Genomic DNA, 21756 nt, shown 5'->3' with positions numbered 1-21756 from the left:
ATGATATCTGGTTGTCTTTTTGGGTACTGGAATTTCTCTGGCCCTTTGTGTGGTCTAATTAGTTTTAGAAATATATAAAATAATCAAATAAGATGATAAAAAAGTGTATTAATAGAATGACAACGTTGTAAAACATTATCCTAACTCTAAATCATCAACTTACTGCTGTTTAATTTGAGACTTTCAGCATGAAATATCCTTTTTTATTTTTTACACACTTGTATTTATTTTACTATGTCAATATGTTTTTGCTGTAAATCAGGGCTCAAAACTGCGACCAAAACACTTGCATTTGTGACCCTTTGACTTGGCAGTGCAACACCGGATTTTTTATTGGTCTCTAAGGTGCAAGTTGCATTAGTTTTTGGTTCACAATTCGCCTTTATTTTTTTTTAAAGATTTATTCAAACAGCAATGGGTATGCAACAATGGGTATGAATCTTTGTGATGCGCAATTCAGTCATCATGCCCTGTTTGAATGAACTTTTCTAAAGGCTTTCCCAATTAAAGTGAATGATATCATGATGATTTGTATCAATCACCGGGCATTTGTTTTGCAAACTCTGCCATCACATGTAGCCAACACTGTACATTACAAAGACACTGTCTCTTGCTAGGCGCGCAATTACATTTCAGTCATTTAGCAGACACCCTTAACCCTAATTGCTCTTGTAACTAGCTCTGGATAAGTGCCTTGCTCAAGGGCACACTGACAGATTTTTCACCTAGTAAGTTCTGGGACTCGAACCAGCGACTTTTCGGTTATTGACCCAATGCTCTTAACTCCTAGGCTACCTGCCACCCTACAATTGATTTAAAGGGCAACTACACCATCCACATTTTTTTTTGGGGGGGGGGGGGTGGATTTGTTCCTAGACCTCAAAAGTGATCTCCTTATAAGGCCCTACAACTGTAGAGTGACTGTTCAAAATCACAAATAATAACAGCCTTTTTGAGATTGTGCAAAGGTTTTATTTTTTCCCTCCAAACAAGCAATGTAAATATGATATTGTCAAGTTAAAATGTAATTATTTGTGTATGGATGCTAGGTCGTTATAGGCTTTAGGCTACTTGCTCAGCCCGCAAATTAAAGATAACATTTACATGATGCACGCATCATCCGCTTTCCAGGGACAGTATTGTTTTCATTCGAGCCAGTAGCTTTCAGTTGGCACTGCAAGGGCATCATCTAAAAGATGGCTAGTTAGTATTAGCCTGGTTCTGTATGAAATGCAGGCACATTATTGGACACAGGTCAGATCATTATCGCCGCTCAAGGGTAAAAAAATGTATGCAACCAAATCATGTGCTGGTGCCATCAACTGAAAAAGTTGGTGGCAAAAAAAGTGATTCTAGAGCCCTGTAAATGTTTTGGCGCCAAACTGGTGTCAGTTGTGAAAAAAGTCAGTGGTTGGAAGTGTGCCATTGTTGATTAGATGCTTTTTTCATTAATTAGGCTATTTTCTCTTGAACCATATGGTCTACCCGCTAGAAACTCATGGACAATATGGACACTGATAAAAAAAAAAAAATACTATATATGAATATATATTTTTTCAGTTATTGAAGTATATTTTACCAAAGTTACCATAGATTGCCATAGATTACCTGTTAATCACCCAAATTACTGAAAGTTCCGGTAACTTTGGTAAATAACCAGTAGTTTTGCAACCCTACTACGGCATCATTTGATAACATAGCCCTTTGTTGATTGGAAACGAAGTTCACTTGAAGGTTATAATCGGCATTTAGAGGTCCTTAGTTAGCTAGTGAGGTCATCCTGTTGCTCCATTTCTTGAATTTTACTGTAGGGCTGTGTATAGAGAGCCCTCCCCCTGTGATTCATAAAATACACCCTTGAATAACCCTCCTTCCTGTACTGATGTGGATGGAAGGCCACTCTGGGCTTGTTGAGGTAGTATTTCTAATCCCCCAACTTTATTTTCCAGCCCCTTTGTTCAAGTGAAGGTTTTTCACTGCACAACACTCCTGTCTTATTTCATACTGTCTTGGACAGAGGCAGATGGCCTCAGCAAATATGACATTTTACCTTGAGGCTTCTTTCTATAGCATCTTCAAGTTTTGCTCGTCTATTACAGAGACAGAGTAATAGAGGTTTTTGTATTCTTCTGTATTTCCTATCAAAGATGTTGTTAGGCTTCAGTGCAGCAAGGTGATTTCATGGGATAAGCTCTTGAGTCAATCCAATTTGAGTTTATAAACACCTGGTGCACAGGGGGGAAATGTTATTACACCCCTCAAAGATTTTGGGTGAAATTCCTGCCCAAAGAACGAACTCAAGTGTGACTCGGCAGGAATGATTTTCTAGCTGTTGTTTGCTGATAAATTGACAAACCGAGGCATTGCATTCACCACAGAGTGGAAGACTTTCAAAACTAGATTAAAGGATCATTCATCATTGATATATCCTCCGTAATTTTCCATTGTGTCTTCTTGACAGTCTTCCTCAATCTTGAAATCTTGATAATGTTGTCTCCTGATTCCCCCGGTAGGTATGCATACCTTTCCATGTTTAGTTCCATGTAAACTGTGACCAGGTTTAACTAAGGCACTTAGTAATAAAAAAAAAAAGCACTACCTAGAACGATAAAGGTTTATTCGGGTTGGAACCATTTTTTGAATCCAGGCGGAACCTTTTCACCCAACGAAGAACCCTTAAACAACCCTTGAACCTGGATTCAAAAAAGGGTTCTCCTACAGGTACAGCCGAAGATCCCCGTGGTTTTAGGTAGAACCTTTTTTCTGGGAGTGTGCAGGTTAAAATGGAAGTATGAAACACTGAAGCCTCTGTAAAAACTAGTAGACAAACATTCTCCTTTCAAGCAGCTATGTGCCTGACTGTCCAGAACCAGACTAGTATGGCACATTGCACATATCAAATCCCCTGTCCATTTGTAGTCCAGCTCCAACCTAGACCCCATCATACTCCCTAGCATCAGGATCAGAGATCAAAGGCTCTCCGCTCCATTACGGACAGTGTGGGAGTAAATCCAGTGTCCAAGAGGCGTGAGTGGCCAGAGCAGGCAGCCAGCCTCGCTAGCTAGCTACATACAGTAGGATTAGAGGAAGTAGTATGGCAGCGCTAGGAAACACACAGCTCCGCTTGTAAGAGAAAAGCCGAGTGGAACGAGTGGTCGGGCTCCTCCAGCCAGCTCAGCTAATCCCTGTTTGGCATTTTGCAGATCCTTTCAGTCGCTCCAGTACCTTTGGCGGCCTCGGCAACCTTTCAACCAGTGCCTTCGGAGGATTAGGCAACCCCTCGCTTGGTAAGCGCCGACCCCCCCCCCCGCCCCCCACGGCCAGACACAGCGCAGCTCAGCTTTAGACCACAGGGAAGGGCCAGGAAGGAAAGAAATCAAGGCACTTAGCGCTGCATCAAATGCCAAAATAAAACTAGCACAGGGAGGAGCAAAAAGGCAGGCAGCACAGCAGCAGAACAGCACAGCTCTCTCTCTCTCTCCACCCCGCTCTCCCCCCTCCCCAGTAGCTTGGCTTCAATCTGACTGCAACACTGCCAACGCACACAGCACTCACAGGCTTGCTGTTTGGTTGCTATTCATGTATTAATTATTCTACAAGCCCCCTCATCGCCACTGTGGAGGACTCTCTCCCTCTCACCCTCTCTATCTCTCCCTCTTCCTCTCCATCTCTCATATTCTCCTCTGCCAAATCATTTCCCCTGTAGCGAAATGGATGTCAGTGAAATAGACACGCTATGGAATGCTAAGGTCTCCCTGGCTTTTCACAACCCTCACCCCCAGAGGGAAATTGATTACCCCCCCCCCCCCCATCCACCCCCCTTTCCAGTAAACAAGGCCTTGAGAATGAGGAATGAATTGGGGAGCAGAGCAGAGTAGGGCCCTTGGTCCAAGCAGCTAGAAGCGCAAAGGGGGAAGCCATTAACCTTGCCAGTCTTTGTAAAGCAGAGCTCTTTGCAGCAAGAGACCGCTCAGAACCCTCAGGACAAAGACAAAGTTGCTTTTGTGTAGATTTTCTTTATTTCCTCGTCTTCAGTCTCTTCATCTGATGTTCTGTGTCCAGGAGGGGATTTAGTTTGTTTTGCTTACGCTCTTTTCTCCATGTCTCCTCTACTTAAGGCTCCAACAGTATCTTTGGCCATAAAGAGGGCCCAGCGGGCCTGCCAGGCTTCGGCAGCCCCCACCACGATACCTGGAACAGGCTCCACCGGACCCCACCATCCTTCCCCACCCCGCCACAGTGGCCCAAGTCTGCAGACACGGAGCGCAGCAACTCAGTCAACAGCCACGAGCGAGAGAGAGAACGAGAGAGGGAACGGGAGAGGGAGAGAGAACGGGAGAGAGAACGGGAGAGAGAACGGGAGAGAGAACGGGAGAGAGAACGGGAGAAAAGGGATTCATCCATCAGCAAGGAGGAGAAGGATAAAGACAGGTGTGTATTCTATATGAGTACAACTCTGAATCATTTCCATTAGTTGTAAGTAACACAAGTTGTTGTGTTATTTGAATACAAATTTTCATGCACACATATTTCCCCCCCAAAACTATTTCCACCCTTCTACCCTTCTGATAAATGCGTATTTTATTTTGTTTGTGTCCCTCTCAGAGATTCGATTGACCGTAACCGTCACTCGAACCGTTCATCCCCTGCGTCGGCCCAAACCAGCTACCAGATCAGCAGCCTGATCCGCTCTAACAGCCAGAACTCCAGCGACTCTGGTCGCCACCACAGCGCCAGTGTGGATCGGGTCCGGGAGGCCGAGAAGGAGCTCCTGGAGCGCCACCGAGAGGCAGCCATTCTGGGGGACGTCAAGGTGAAGGAGAGCCGCTCCCCTGGAGGAGGGAAGGAGGTGACAGACAGAGACAGACGCTCGTCAGAGGACTCCATCAAACCAGCCCACCGCACGCCCTCTCCCTACCCCAAGGCTGTCCTGTCTGAGACAGGAATGAAGATGGCTGGTGGTCCCCCACCCACTCTACTCAAGGACGGGGACAGGGACAGGAAGGAGGGTCCTCCGTCCTCTGGGGGGGACCTGCTGCTACACAAGGTGAAGAACGACATGAAGATCAAGGAGGAGCGCAAAGAGGACCAGGAGGTGATGGTGGTGAGCTCCGAGCCTGCCCCTCAGCCTGCTCCTCCTCCTCAGCCTCTACCTCCTCCACCTCCCCAGCCCGGTCACCACCACCACCACCACCACCACCCTCCTCTGTCCCAGCAGCCTCCTCCCCCCTCCCCACGCTGCAGTGACTTGCCCACCCACGGCTCCCTGCACGGGGTGCACATGGCCCACTCCCTGCCTCTCTCCATGAGCGCCATGCACCAGATGGGCAGTCTCAACGTGCTGGACCGGGCCCGCATGGCTCCCTTTATGGGGGTGAGCCCCCTGGCTGCTGCTGCAGGGAGGGACCGGATGCCCCACCAAGCCTTCCCTTGGGACCCACTGAGGGAAGCCTACCGCAACCTGGACCTGCAGCGCAGGATGGACTTTCAGCTGAGGGCTGAGCAGGCCCAGCGCTTCCCCAGCATGTACGAGCAGGAGCGGGCTTACCGGGAGAGAGAGGCCCACGACTACTCCCACCATGAGCACATGCTGGAGGTACGGCGGGAGCACGAGAGGATGAGGCAGCAGGCAGAGGAAAGAGAGCGCCAGCACCTGAGGGAGGAGCTGGACCGGGCACGGCTCCACCAGCTGCACCAGTCCCCCATGGAGGGACACCTGCCACACATGCCCCCCTTCATGCCCCACCTGGGCGGCATGCCCTACCCCAGACTCAGCCCCTCCACCGGACACAACGGCCTGCTAAACCGGACGCCCCCCACCGCTGCCCTTAGCGCCCCCCCTCCCCTAGTGCCCGCGGGCAGCACAAGAGCAGCCTCCCCCAGAAGGACTACCCCCCTCACCACCCAGGACCCCCGAGATTACTCCCCCTCCCGCAACCCCAAAGAAGTGGAGGCACGGTAGCTTAACATAACAGACAAAGGACGTGAATGCTTAAAAAGGCGCACTCCCCAATTTGGAACCTTCTAGAGAGAACAAGATGCACTGCTTTTCAATAGAGAAAGGCATAAGTAAAAGAGAAAACAGTATGATTGTACAAAGTAAAGATTTGTAAGGGTGAAGAAGCACATGCCATGCTTTTATTTTATATGGACAGGCTGATGAGAATGTTGGTGAGAAGAACACAAATCAAAAAGTGTGTATGTTAGTTTCCGACTTAAAATTTGATATTAATATATTAATCCAATACCTTTTGTCGATTTTTCCGTGAAAAGTGAGATTCTGATTGAAAAGAGAGATTCTGATTGAAATTAGTTTGTACATTTCCTATCCTTGTTCCATGTATAGACATCATTTTTATGAATTTGTATTTTGTGCATTAGTCAATTTTTTTCAATATTTATCCCAGTCCATTGTGAGACATATCAATGATAATGATCCACACTGGATGATGCTCCACAGTTTTTACCCAGTAATTTAACCTCATGGTACCTGAAAATACTCATAAATGATCATGTACAAAGTTACATTAAAGATTTGTTGCATTTTATTTGTTTTGCCTTTGAGATATGCAGACAAATATATATTACGAGGTCTTTGTTCGGTCTCTGTAAAGAAGAATTCGTGTAAAAAAAAATGACAATGTAAATTTATTAGGCTTTTTAAATGTTTCTAGAAAAACAAATGAAATCAAAACAGAACCACTTCCCGGTTGTAAACCATGGTAACGGACGAGCCTGTCCAATGGGAGGGAAGGGGGGCGGGCATCAGAAGGGGGCCTGGAATGATCTTCTGCAATCTATGCAAAGAGGCACTGAGCACCCCGATGGAGAGCCACCTGGAATGGAATGGACTGTTGGATAATGTTGATTCTGTGAGAGGAACTTGGATTAACTCAACATGTTTTTCTTTCCAATCATGGGACATGGAATTAAACCTACAGACTTCCTGGTTACAGATAAACTGTACCAGAAGCTTACATACAGCCCCAGTGACAGCAAAGGAAGACACGTTTGATTGGGCGGCAATAGGACTTTCTCTGTCGACCGTTGTGGTGTTGTGCAGTTGTTTTTCTTAGACTTGTATACAAAACAAGTAGAGTTTTAGGCGTGCAAAAAAGTGAAAACGAACATTCATGTACGGAATAAAGTTTGGACCTAATACCTGCATTATATCGCTTTTTATTCACATTCAGGATCATTCTCTGAAACCAGGGATACTGGATGTAAACCCCTTCTAAATGTAAAATGGTGACCATAACAATAACACACAAATCACTGAAGGAAACAGTTTTTCATAGATTTGCCAATACTGCCAGTATCTTAGCTTGCTCATTTCATTTAGCAAATTTCTAACACATCCTAAATGAAATACAGTGCAGTAGCCAAGTATCTAAAGCCGGGGGGGGGGGGGGGGGGGGGGTTCTGTTCTTATGAACATTTGACAGTCATCTCACAGGGATTAGCTGCAGGGCTCTCACAGCTCTCCTGGGGGATCGATGGGTTTGGGGAGAGGAGAGGCAATAGAGGGTGGGACTAATAGGATTGATTTTGTAAGAAAGCAGATTTTTAGTGTTTGTGTTGCAGCTAACCACTATTGACTGGAGGCCGAGCGGAGTATTGACCTGCGGCCCGGACTCATTAAGAGGAGCAATGCCAGGGAGGGAGGCAGCAGGCTATCGGATGTTAGAGGAGAGGAGGACCGCTCTCCCCTGATCCCTCTCCCCTTTCTCCCCCCTCCTTCTCTCACCTCCTATCCCCACACTCATCTGTTTCGCTAATGAAGCCGGAAGGTCCTCTGGAGTGGTCCGAGGAGAGGGACATACAGACGCCCCGTCCCGTTATCGACGAGGGCCTTTCTCTCTCAATTAAATTCAAAGCAAGTGGAATAGATAATAATCAAAAGTGAAATAAACAATACAAAATGAACAGTAAACATTGCACTCACAAAAGTCTCAAAAGAATAGAGATTTCAAATGTTATATTAAGGCTATGTACAGTGTTGTAGCAATGTGCAAATAGTTGAAGTACGAAAGGGATAGATATAGATTGTTTTTATAATGGTGTTTGTGCTTCACTAGTTGCCCTTTTCTAGTGGAAACAGGTCACAAATCTTGCTGCTGTGAAAGCACACTGGTATTTCACCTAATAGATAGGGGAGTTTATCAAAATGTATTTTTTTTTTTTGTGGGTCTGTGTAATCTGAGGGAATACCGTGTCTCTAATATGGTCATACGTTTGGTAGGAGGTTATGAAGTGCAGCTCAGTTTCCACCTCATTTTGTGGGCAGATGGCACGTAGCCAGTCTTCTCTCGAGAGCCAGGTCTGCCTATGGCGTCCTCTTAATAGTAGCAGTACTCCCTGTATATAGCCTCGCTACTGTTATTTTATTGTTGTCTTTAATTATTTGTTATTTTTCTTGTTTTATTATTTTTTACTTCAGTTTATTTTAGCAAATACTTTCTTATATATATATACTGCTCAAAAAAATAAAGGGAACACTTAAACAACACATCCTAGATCTGAATGAAAGAAATAATCTTATTAAATACTTTTTTCTTTACATAGTTGAATGTGCTGACAACAAAATCACACAAAAATAATCAATGGAAATCCAATTTATCAACCCATGGAGGTCTGGATTTGGAGTCACACTCAAAATTAAAGTGGAAAACCACACTACAGGCTGATCCAACTTTGATGTAATGTCCTTAAAACAAGTCAAAATGAGGCTCAGTAGTGTGTGTGGCCTCCACGTGCCTGTATGACCTCCCTACAACGCCTGGGCATGCTCCTGATAAGGTGGCGGATGGTCTCCTGAGGGATCTCCTCCCAGACCTGGACTAAAGCATCTGCCAACTCGTGGTGCAACGTGGCGTTGGTGGATGGAGTGAGACATGATGTCCCAGATGTGCTCAATTGGATTCAGGTCTGGGGAACGGGCGGGCCAGTCCATAGCATCAATGCCTTCCTCTTGCAGGAACTGCTGACACACTCCAGCCACATGAGGTCTAGCATTGTCTTGCATTAGGAGGAACCCAGGGCCAACCGCACCAGCATATGGTCTCACAAGGGGTCGGAGGATCTCATCTCGGTACCTAATGGCAGTCAGGCTACCTCTGGCGAGCACATGGAGGGCTGTGCGGCCCCCCAAAGAAATGCCACCCTACACCATGACTGACCCACCGCCAAACCGGTCATGCTGGAGGATGTTGCAGGCAGCAGAACATTCTCCACGGCGTCTCCAGACTCTGTCACGTCTGTCACGTGCTCAGTGTGAACCTGCTTTCATCTGTGAAGAGCACAGGGCGCCAGTGGCGAATTTGCCAATCTTGGTGTTCTCTGGCAAATGCCAAACGTCCTGCACGGTGTTGGGCTGTAAGCACAACCCCCACCTGTGGACGTCGGGCCCTCATACCACCCTGATGGAGTCTGTTTCTGACCGTTTGAGCAGACATGCACATTTGTGGCCTGCTGGAGGTCATTTTGCAGGGCTCTGGCAGTGCTCCTCCTGCTCCTCCTTGCACAAAGGCGGAGGTAGCGGTCCTGCTGCTGGGTTGTTGCCCTCCTACGGCCTCCTCCACGTCTCCTGATGTACTGGCCTGTCTCCTGGTAGCGCCTCCATGCTCTGGACACTACGCTGACAGACACAGCAAACCTTCTTGCCGCAGCTCGCATTGATGTGCCATACTGGATGAGCTGCACTACCTGAGACACTTGTGTGGGTTGTAGACTCCGTCTTATGCTACCACTAGAGTGAAAGCACCGCCAGCATTCAAAAGTGACCAAAACATCAAAACGTCTGTGGTTACCACCTGCAGAACGACTCCTTTATTGGGGGTGTCTTGCTAATTGCCTATAATTTCCAACTGTTGTCTATTCCATTTGCACAACAGCATGTGAAATTTATTGTCAATCAGTGTTGCTTCCTAAGTGGACAGTTTGATTTCACAGAAGTGTGATTGACTTGGAGTTACATTGTGTTGTTTAAGTGTTCCCTTTATTTTTTGGAGCAGTGTATATATATATATATGCTCTCAACCTGCTCCACTACAGCTCCGGGGATGAGAATGGGGATGTGCTCCGCCCTCCTTTTCCTGTAGTCCACGATCAACTCATTTGTCTTGATCACGTTGAGGGAGAGGTTATTATCCTGGCACCACACTACCAGGTCTCTGACCTCCTACCTATAGGCTGTCTCATTGTTGGCGGTGATCAGGTCTACCTACCACTGTTGTGTCGTCGGCAAACCTAATGATGGTTTTGCAGTCGTGCTTGGCCATGCGGTCATGGATGAACAGGGAGAACAGGAGGGGACTGAGCACGCACCCTTGATGTTTAGGATCAGCATGGCAGATGTGTCGTTACCTACCCTTACCACCTGGGGACGGCCCGTCATGAAGTCCAGGATCCAATTGCAGATTTAGGTGTTTAGTCCCAGGGTCCTTAGCTTATTGATGAGCTTTGAGGGCACTATGGTGTTGAATGCTGAGCTGTAGTCAATGAATCGCGTTCTCACGTAGGTGTTCCTTTTGTCCAAGTGGGACAGGGCAGTGGGTCTAGGGTTTCTGGGATAATGGTGTTGATGTGAGCCATGACGAGCCTTTCAAAGCACTCCATGGCTACAGAAGTGAGTGCTATGGGTCAGTAGTCATTTAGGCAGGTTACCTTGGTGTTCTTGGGCACAGGAACTATGGTGGTCTGCTTGAAACATGTTAGTATTACAGACTCAGTCAGGGACAGGTTGAAAATGTCAGTGAAGACACTTGCCAGTTGGTCAGCGCATGCTCGGAGTACACATCCTGGTAATCCGTCTGGCTGGTGCGCTCATACGTTCTTCAGTGTTGCTTGCCTCGAAGCGAGCATAGAAGTCATTTAGCTCGTCTGGTAGGCTTGTGTCACTGGGCAGCTCACGACTATGCTTCCCTTTGTAGTCCGTAATAGTTTGCAAGCCCTGCCACATCCAACGAGTGTCGGAACCGGTGTAGTACGATTCGATCTTAGTCCTGTATTAACGCTTTGCCTGTTTGATGGTTCGTCAGAGGGCATAGCGGGATTTCTTATAAGCGTCCGTGTTAGAGTCCTGCTCCTTGAAAGTGGCAGCTCTACCCTTTAGCTCACTGCGAATGTTTCCAGTAATCCATGGCTTCTGGTTGGGGTATGAAAGTACAGTCACTGTGGGGATAAAGTCATCGATGCACTTATTGATGAAGCCAGTGACTGATGTGGTGTACTTCTCAATGTCATCGGAGGAATCCCAAAACATATTCCAGTCTGTGCTAGCAAAACAGTCCCTTAGCTTAGCATCTGCATCATCTGACCACTTCCGTATTATCGAGTCACTGGTATTTCCTGCTTTTGTTTTTTCTTGTAAGCAGGAGGGTAGAGTTATGGCCAGATTTGCCAAAAGGAGGGCGAGGGAGAGCGTTCTGTGTGTGGAGTAAAGGTCGTCTAGAGTTTTTTTTCCTCTGGTTGCACATGTAACATGCTGGTAGAAATGAGGTAAAACGGATTTAAGTTTCCCTGCATTAAAGTCCCCGGAGACTAGGAGCGCCACCTCTGGATGAGCATTTTAGATGAGCATTTTTTTTTTGTTTATTGGCTTATACAGCTTGTTGAGTGTGGTTTTAGTGCCAGCATCGGTTTGTGGTAAATAAACAGCTATGAAAAATATAGATGAAAACTAGTGTGGTCTACAGCTTATCATGAGATACTCTACCTCAGCCGAGCAAAACCTTGAGTCTTCCTTAACATTAGATTTCCTGCACCAGCTGTTATTTACAAATAGACACAGACCGCACCCCTTGTCTTACCGGAGGCAGCTGTTCTATCTTACAAATGCACAGAAAACCCAGCCAGCTGTATGTTATCTATGTCGTCGTTTAGCCACGACTTGGTGAAACATAAGATATTACAGATTTTAATGTCCCGTTGGTAGGTTAGTCTTGATCGGAGCTCATCCATTTTATTATCCAATGATTGCATGTTGGTTAATAGGACTGATGGTAGAGGCGTCCCGACCTACGTCTCTGATATCTCCATCTCTTCTTCATGTGAATGATGAGGATTTCGGCCTTGTCCGGTGTCTGAAGTAAATCCTTCGAGCGACTCATTAAAGAAAAAAATCTTCGTCCAGTTCGAGGTGAGTAATCGCTGTCCTGATATCCAAAAGCTCTTTTTTCGGTCATAGGAGATGGTGGAAGAAACAAAATAAGTTACAAATAAAGCGAAAAAACACAATAGCACAATTGGTTAGGAGCTCGTAAAACAGCAGCCATCTCCTCCGGCGCCATTCAAACACTATTTAAGCTTTCTACTGCCAAGTTTAAACCTTCACTATTGCAGTGCAACGTTTTGTCCAGGAAGTTGCCTAAAAGGGATTGAATTTGTTGTTGCCCAGTTAAACTAGTGTAGCCCACAGCTATATGGCATAGTCAGATCAGGGTCTAACATAAGGACGACTCAGAATATGCTATTCTGTTCTTAAATAGGCTACATTCTCTTCATATCATGTTTCTTTAGACCTGCTTAAAATAAATAATGCATTTATTGTGAAGGTGTAGGCTAAATTACATGGATTTATTAGACTTTTTAAAATGTAGATGTTCCAAGGTCTGCATCGGTGACTTGTTAGACTATGCGTGGAAGCCCAGAGATGCTAAACGTGTTTGTGTTAATTAACGGTCAATTACGGTGAGACCGGCAGTTATCGGCTGACAGAATTTCATGACAGCCACGGCCAAGCCCGGATCAAACTGTGGTGAGGTCATTAAGGGATGTTATTGAAAATCAATGCAGCTCTTTGTCTCACACACTCACCAGCAGGCAGGCCACTTTAAAAGGTCTCCTGGAAAAAAATGGGGCTTGCCAGAATGGGGCATGGTGTATTGGGAAGACTTAAATCACTATCACTTTCAATTTAGGCCGGCTATATTCCACAATAGCCCGACGGGGAACATCTGTTGGCTGTGTACTTCACTTTACTGCCATGTGATTTTATTCCTAATCAGACAGTCAACAGCAGGTACTTAACCCCCCTACCTGTTAGGCTACAGCGCAATGATTTTGGGAAGGGGGGGGGGGCTTTTATTTACTAGCTTTTGTGAAAAAAACATCTTTCATTTTCTCTGCTTCCATCCCTCCCTTATTCCCTCCATCCCTTATCCAGCTTTGTTCAATTCATTTTGTGGTTGAGCGTTAAGGGGTTCTATGGGAGATGAAAGGCTCCATACATTTTACTCATTGTCTAGCAAAGTTCATTTATTTGGGAATCAATTGACACATTGCTTCACGGAATATCTAACACAGCCAGGAGGATTATTTACAAGGTCTGCCATTTTACAGCAGTTCAGTTGAACAATTCAGCATTCGTGTTGGATGAAATCATGTTTCTTCATTGGTTAGTATTGCACGTGATTTTCTCGATATTTCATGTTTAGAATGTAAAATAGAATTTCTTCCCTGAGGAACAATATCAGTTTTATGAAGATATATACCAGAACGTGTTTCTGATGTTTCAGCCTTTTTTTTTAAAGATTTTCCTCCACTGTTCCAATTAATAGGATAGAAGGAATGGTATATACGAGGCAGGACATTGTATTTTGTTCTGATAATCCCCTGCGTTTATCAGGGAGAAACCTGAATGCTGAAGGTTGGGATTGAATTTTCATGGTGTTCAAATACCTCCAAAAAGCTCCTGGCACAGAGTTCACCCCTGAGCCAGCGTACAGACGAGCAGGCCTGGGGGCTTTCTTCACTCACAATGGCAGCTAATAACGCTGTGCCAAACTAATAAGATGGGCAGCGAATGAATGGATCGGTCCAAGCCTCTTTTCTCCCTCTCTCTTCCCCCTGATAAAACATGTATGAAAACGTTTTGAGCAGCTATGCAGTGCTCTCCACAGCCTTCCCTCTAGCGAGGGCTAATGCATTAGTTCCCATTTGGAGGGTGTTTTGAAATGGAGATTGGTATTGAGACTTGGAGGCCCCATGATCGTGTTTGAATTGCTGTGGGCCGGCCCGGCTCCCAGACTGAGCTTGGTGATTTGGTAGAGTTCAGGGTTAGGGTTATGATAGTGTTCACAGCTAGACTATATCTGTGTCCAAAATGGCACCTTATTCCCTACATAGCCCGGGTTCTGGTCAAAAGCAGTGCACTATGTAGGGAATAGGGTGCCATTTTGGAAGTACCCATAACTGACCCAGGAAGAGGGGAAATGGAAGGTTGGGCTTTACAGTGTATCATTAACACTAGTCACAGGGTGTCTGTGTGAACTGTAGATGTTTTTCACCACCTAAAAAGGCTACCTGCATGCATACATCATTCCATTTCATCTTTTTATAGCTCTCAGCATCAACAGATAGCCTGCTGACAGTATCCAGGACAGTCAGCACTGCAGTTGAGTACTCGACGGAGTCAGACTGAGCCAGACAGTGTTAATTCCAGGCCCCAGTGACAAAGTGCTGTCTAATGTCTTTGCACCTCTGGCCCAATGGCAAATATGCCTGCTATCTCACACTGCTGTAAGGCTGTGCAAAGACCAGAACGGCCAAAGAGAGAGACGGAATATAAATCAGCACATTTCAAAACAGTAGAGTCTCAGAGAGTTGAGGTGTGGATGGAGACAGAGAAGAAGGGGGAGGAAAGAGGGAGAGGGGCTGCAGACAGGTCCAGCCACAAGGCAGCCAAAATAATTTTTCCACTTTCATTCATTTTTTAAGGATTTCTTCCACGGTTTAGTGGAACCTCATTCTCCCACACTGGCAGTATTATGTACACAAGCCGTAAAAACGAATAACATTTATGCAGCTGGGTGCATCTGGCTGGTTGGAGGTGGTCCTCTCTGGTTGAGGGCCTGCAGGCTGGCATGGCGCCGCCACCCTGTTCTTTGTGTGGGCAGGAGAGGACCAGGGGAGGGAACCTCTCTAAATACTTATGGATGAAATGAGGGTTCTTTAAAAAAAGGAGGGGGAATTCAAGACAGATCGTACTCATACAGGGCTCATGGCTGGTCCAATTTGGCACGCTGAACGCACATGATTAGCCGCTGAGACGTTCATCAAAAGTGGCTCAGTGTTTGAAGGGGGTAGCGAGAGAGAGCTGCTGCCAGCTGGTGACAACAAGGCTTGTGTTCACAGGCCAAGAGCAAAGTTTATTTGAATATGGATCTTGCCATGTTTTTCCAAGCTGCGGAATGAGAATTATGATTTACCCTCTATCCGTATCCCCCCCTCGGGTGATGTTTGATATTCATAAGCATTTATTCTGTTTGACGTGCCTCACAGATACACTATATGTACAAAAGTATGTGGACACTTCTTCAAATTATTGGATTTGTCTATTTCAGCCACACCCATTGCTGACAGGTGTATAAAATCAAGCACACCCCCATGCAATCTCCATAGACAAACATTGGCGGTAGGATGGCCTTACTGAAGAGCTCAGTAACTTTCAACATGGCAACGTCATAGAATGCTACCTTTCTAACAAGTACATTTTCTAATTTTCTTATGTCCTCCGTTGCAACACTCACCGCTGAGTTGCAACATTCTTCTGGAAGCATCGTCAGCACGATAACTGTTAGTCTGGAGCTTCGTGAAATGGGTTTCCATGGCCTATGATCACCATGCGTAAGCTTTGGCTTGAATGGTGTAAAGCTCTCCGCCATTGGACTCTGGAGCAGTGGAAACGCGTTCTCTGGAGTGATGAATCACCCTTCACCATCTGGCAGTCTGGTGGACAAATCTGGGTTTGGCGGATGCCAGGAGAACGCAACCTGCCCCAACGCATAGTGCCAACTTTAAAGTTTGGTGAAGGAGGAATAATGGTCTGGTGCTGTTTTTCATGGTTTGGGCTAGGCCCCTTAGTTCCAGTGAAGGGGTAATCTTAGTGTTACAGCATACAATGACATTCTAGATGATTCTGTGCCTCCAACTTTGTGGCAACAGTTTGGGGAAGGCCCTTTCCAGTTTCAGCATGACAATTCGTCCGTGCACAAAGCGAGGGCCATACAGAAATGGTTTGTCGAGATCGGTGTGGAAGAACTTGACTGGCCTGCACAGAGCCCTGACCTCAACCCCATCGAACACCTTTGGGATGAATTGGAATGCCGACTGCGAGCCAGGCCTAATCACCCAACATCAGTGCCTGACCTCATTAATGCTCTTCTGGCTAAATGGAAGCAAGTCCCTGCAGCAATGTTCCAACATCTAGTGGGAAGCCTTCACAGAAGAGTGGAGGCTGTTATAGCAGCAAACGGGGGACCAACTCCATATTTTTGCCCATGATTTTGGAATGAGATGTTCGACGAGCTGGTGTCCACATACTTTTGGTCATGTAGTATATATGGCATACACCTCATGTTTTGGCTCCCATGTATGAGGGTTTCCATTCTAATAAGAAATTATTATATCAACATGTTCTTTTCACTCAATCTCAATTAATTGCCCTTTAGATTGTGCTTTTGTTGCCTGAGAGAGCGATAACAAGCTACGGCATGTTAAAGACACACAAAAGGGAATGGTATCAGCCTTCCCTGTAGCTCAGTTGGTAGAGCATGGTGTTTGCAATGCCAGGGTTGTGGGTTCGATTCCCACGGGGGGCCATGTATGAAATGTATGCATTCACTACTGTAAGTCGCTCTGGATAAGAGCGTCTGCTAAATGACTAAAATGTAAATGTAATTGAACATCTCCCAGAGACCAGAGAGGAATGATCCAACCTGAAACCATACCAAGCTGAGACCAGAGGCCCATTCGAATGACATCCTCCACAATCCACCCCAATGGAGATGTTAAATTGATATCATTCCACAATGGTCTTAGCTTAGTATGGTTTCAGGTTAGATCATTCCCCTCTGGTCTCAGCTTGGTATGGTTGGAGGTCGGACCATTCCAGTACAACCTCTGTTTTAATTACATTCAGCAAGCTACATGGAAGATGCCAGCATCGTGACATGGTGGCAATGTGCATGCAGAGAGCATTGATTACATTTTGTCCCTCGTGCACAATGTGGTGTTTGAATTCCTCTTGCAGCCAGGCAACACATACCTCATACCTCAAACCTCATGTTTCAAATACTGTATGTTTATTGTGTACTCTGTCTATATAAATAATGTAATTAGAATATTGCTTTAGAATATACATGGATGTATCATGAATGACTTTATTGTGCAATGACTATGTTATAAAACATAGTGTAAGATAATAATGTTTATTTGTCCATACTTATATTAAATCGTTTGCACTATTATCATAGTCCAATGCATTTTCATTATTGTTGTTTTGTTATTCAATATTCAGTCCATTATATTGATTGTGGTCAAACACATTGACACACAGTTGATCTGAACGTTCCAAATGGCTAATATCCTAGATCTATCCTGGTAATAGTTGACTTTGCTTTGTACAATCTGCTCTCGGTGTACAATCTGTGTGCACACAGCAACAAAGAGATCCAGGGCAGATCCTTTATGAATCCGGCTTTAGCAAGAAGATGGGACATTCTACCCCTGGCCCTGAGAAACAAGCCTGTCTGGCTTCTGTAGAGGGCTAGCTGTCTCTGTCTGGCAGGCAGTACACTTTGAAAAGTGCTTATCTGGTATCTGTGCGGGAGTTGCATGCACATGATAACAATCCCTATCTTATCTCTCTCTGTTCGTTAATGTCACAGCTTAAGGGCTGCTCTTCCACTTGCAATGGGGCTTGCAGAGCGGATTGTTTGCAGATTAGCCAACACAGGCCTTTGTAGGCTTGGAGTGGGAAAAAAATGCTTGCCTTGTCCTGCAGACGTTCTTATGTGCACACGTAACCACATGCAATGGGCCTCTTAGCTTGCCTCCTATGTGCTTGTGTCAAATGACTGGAAAACAACACTTTGGCTGGTGGGCTTAACAGAGACTATCATTGTTCTCGATGATACAGTACAATGCTTTTTATCTTTGACTATTTTTGGGATACCAAAACTACTATATAAATTATTGGAAATATAGAGTATTCATTCCAGGCATGAACCAAAGACTAATTTGTAAATAATGTTTCATCTGATGTTTATTAAACTAGGGATATATTCATCCTAAACTATTTAATGTGTGGTCCATGGCCAGCAACTCCAGCCTGCGCGGCCAAGTCCATAATTATCTCGGTGTGACACAAAGGGGCCCAGGCAAAGCTCCATTGACTTCAGCCATCTGGCTATCTCACACAACCCTTGGCTACACAGTGCCTCACTCAGCGATTTACTGTGGTGTTGAAGGCCAGCTATTTAACACATCGGAACAACAAGTACTGCTATCAAGCAGGCGCTCTCCAGGCCTCGTTTCTGTGCCGCCCAAGAATGTCTCTTATCTCTTTCTTTGCTTGTTGGTTTAAACCAGGCAGCATATGCCCAGATTCTCCCTAGAAGACTGCATTGTGGGGCTAGAGCATGGGGGAGAGCCGTGCAGCCCTGACAGAAACACTACATGACCAACAGTATATGTTCACCTGCTCGTCGAACATCTCATTCCAAAATCATGGCCATTAATATGGAATTGGTCCGTCCTTTGCTGCTATAGCCTCCACTCTTCTGGGAAGGCTTTCCACTTGATGTTGGAATGTTGCTGCAGGGACTTGCTTCCATTCAGCCACAAGAGAATTAGTGAGGTCGGGCACTGATGTTGGGCGATTAGGCCTGGCTCGCAGTCAGCGTTCCAATTCATCCCAAAGGTGTTTCGATGGGGTTGAAGTCAGGGCTCTGTCCAGGCCAGTCAAATTATTTCACACTAATCTCGACAAACCATTCCTTTATCGACCTTGTTTTGTTCACGGAGGCATTCTCATGCTGAAACTGGAAAGGGCTTCCCCAAACTGTTGCCACAAAGTTGGAGGCACAGAATCGTCTAGAATGTCATTGCATGCTGTTCCCTTCACCTGCCAGCAACGGGTGTGGCTGAAATAGCTGTATCCACTAATTTGAAGGGGTGTCCACATATTTTTGTATGTTTCGTGTGTGTTGCATGTGAGAGATGTAGGGGGGAATTGAACCCTTACGTGTGGTAGGCAATACAGGAGTCCTGAGATAGATTTTGTTTTCCAGCAGCCATTTTCTCGCCAACATCCATTTATTCACTTTTTGCATTACAGGACTATTGAAGTGAATTTGATGCATTCATGCTAATATCATTTCTGCACTACCCATGCAGCATAGGTATTAGATGGGTTAGCTGACAACGTCACCATAACGATGTGCACGCTTCAATGGGGCAGAAGTCTGTGAGTTGCTGTGATTCTGGATGGCCAGATAGCTATCAGCCAATAGTGTGCAACTGCAGCCCGCAATTCAGGGCGTTCCTGCATTAATGTCAACGCTAATATGGCTCAAATTCGATAGCTAGCCAACAATTGTAACAATGAATTTGAGAGACAACACGTGCTCATTATGGAAATGTATTTCTGTTTTCAATAAACAATGGAGACAAAAGCTAGTGTACATGTTGTCAGCAATCGAAGCCAACTCAGTTTGTTTGCCCCATAGTTGTACACAGATCTGTTTTGTTGCTAAACAACCAAACCGTCTATACAATACCTTTTTGTTTCTTTTCTAGTATGCTCTAAGCTACAATAGGAGAGACTGATCAAAATAGTAGGCCTACCTCCCGTTTCACATTAATAAACCACGCTCTCTCACCTGATTAGATTTTGATTAGTACCTTCATTCTTGTCTCATTATTGTTACTTCTAAAAAAAAAAACAGGCCCCCATTCGTGCTCACCGAATAGAATGACTAACCTTCTCATTTCCCTTCCCTGATATTTCTTTGTTGTGGCAGAATGGTTTTAAATGAAAAGTATAAGTGCGGTGTAATTACAATTCTGGGGGTATTATGAAATCCAATATCACAATGAATGTAATTTTATTTGCTTGTAATCTTTCTCACCCAGGCTAATAGGCATTATCAAAGGGCACGCTCTGGGCTTTAAATGGCGCAGCAGCATCTCTAAATGGAATGGCTGAGACTTCTCTCTGCTCCCTCTGTTCTTTTGTCTTTGATTTGCAGGCAGAGGGCTTGACAGTCAGAGAGGCACAGGAGATTTGTCAGCCTGTGATCTTCCAGGCTCTTTGACAAATGAGTGACTTTGGCAGAACCAACGGCGGTGGAGGTATTATGGTTCTTGTGGAGGTACTAATACTGTTGTGCACATGTAGAATCCTGATGAGTCTTGGGAGACATTCATTCATGATGAATGCGGAACAAAACAAAAACAAACGTAAAGCAGTCCCTTCCATTGAGTTAATATCATATAATATAATATGGATCCATTATACACATGATGACAATGCATTCAGGTATCACATGTGGTATTTCTGTACGCTACAAATTCTCTCATTGTTTATTCCAACACATTTGGATAACATTTTAACAATTCATACCAAATGGTTCCTGCATGAGTAACAAAATTGCCATGCATTTCACTGAAAATGTTCTCTGATAAAATACTCTCTGTCTGCAGTTGCAAAGAACCCATGCTGTCTTGTTTTAGATACATTCCACTCACTTGTGGAACGATCGGGCTGCAATCACCATCTAGTCAATCTTTATTACAGTGGAGTCAACTGCTCCACCAAGCACACAATTGTTTGGCATTGATTGTGTGGATCATTTGAGACAGACAGTGTAATGCTGGACGCAGACTATGACAGAAAGAAATATCTATGTTAATGCCCTTGATATTAAAATACTTCAACAGAAAATTAGAAGCAGATCAATACATTTTAATGCCCATATGAATTCATGTTATTTTTATCCTTTCAATACACTACTAGCAATAGGAAATGACTTGCTTGCATTGATTTTTGGATGTTTCCTTTTTAATCAGGCACCTGAAAATCACTGCATATACAGAACTCTACAGCCTGCTCCTTGGTTCAGCTTTGTCTGTAGGATCAGGTACAATGATTCATGCATAGAACAAACACTACCCCTTGTGGCAGTGTTGGCCCAGTGCACAGTGTGTGATGGCTGCCACCTCCGGCTGCCTCTGTCTGTCTCCTACTGATAAGTTAACCTTGTGATAACATGCTAATGCCTGAATAACACTGCACTAATTAGGACAGCTTTTCACAGTTAGTTAAGAGGACATCCTCAGCAATTAGCCCGAGTCAGGGAGATAATTTCAGAGGGCAGAAAATAACCGTTTTTCCTGGGCTCCAGTCGGCTCCTCTCTTTCCCATTTGGCAACATTGAGCGTCTACTTCCCATTTATTCATTTAATTCGTTTTTTTAAAAATGTTTTCTACAGCTGCCATGAGTAATGTTTGATCCAATTAGGAGATATTGATTATAATTGTGGGTGTTTTAAAGCTTTTTTATAATCACGCCCCTGCTATCAGAAAACTTGCCAAAGATTCACAATCGTGTTAAGTGATTTCTTAATTGAAAGGACCATTTTGAAAAACGATGGTTTGCGTGCGTGTGCGCGCATGCGTGTGTGTGTGCATGTGCATGCCTGCACGATTGCCCACGCACATGTAATATTCTACATACGTGTTTGAGTGTGTGTCTCGCATGTGTTTCTCATGTGAATGTGTTTGTGTGCGGGTGACCTCCGTGCACCTTGTCATCCTCTCCAGACAGACAGCTAATAATGAGAAATGAATGCATTAGTGAGGAGAGGCCCCTGCACTCATCAGCCACTCTGCCCATTAATAATGCACTGCCTGCCAGGGAAAAGAAGAGGGGGAATTGCAGAGATTAGCCCTGCATTAAGGACTCATTTGCT

The 21756-nt window shown here is 45.0% G+C and overlaps 1 protein-coding gene across 6 annotated transcripts in view; it reads left to right on the top strand.

The window, feature by feature from the left end:
* LOC115164321 (autism susceptibility gene 2 protein) overlaps positions 1-7159 on the top strand; it is a 388322-nt gene extending 381163 nt beyond the window's left edge. For 4 of the 6 annotated variants that reach the window (XM_029716684.1, XM_029716683.1, XM_029716686.1 and 1 more), the window contains 3 exons: positions 3204-3287; positions 4119-4431; positions 4606-7159. In XM_029716684.1, the coding sequence (XP_029572544.1) occupies positions 3204-3287; positions 4119-4431; positions 4606-5962 (1754 nt within the window). In that variant the 3' untranslated portion in view covers positions 5963-7159. The remainder of the gene's footprint in view (positions 1-3203; positions 3288-4118; positions 4432-4605) is intronic. The other 2 variants (XM_029716688.1, XM_029716687.1) reach the window with 1 other exon arrangement.
* The last annotated feature ends 14597 nt before the right edge of the window (positions 7160-21756 follow it).

Source organism: Salmo trutta, chromosome 27, assembly GCF_901001165.1.
Source record: "Salmo trutta chromosome 27, fSalTru1.1, whole genome shotgun sequence".
NCBI lineage: Eukaryota > Metazoa > Chordata > Actinopteri > Salmoniformes > Salmonidae > Salmo > Salmo trutta.
This window is presented reverse-complemented; position numbering and strand designations above follow the sequence as displayed.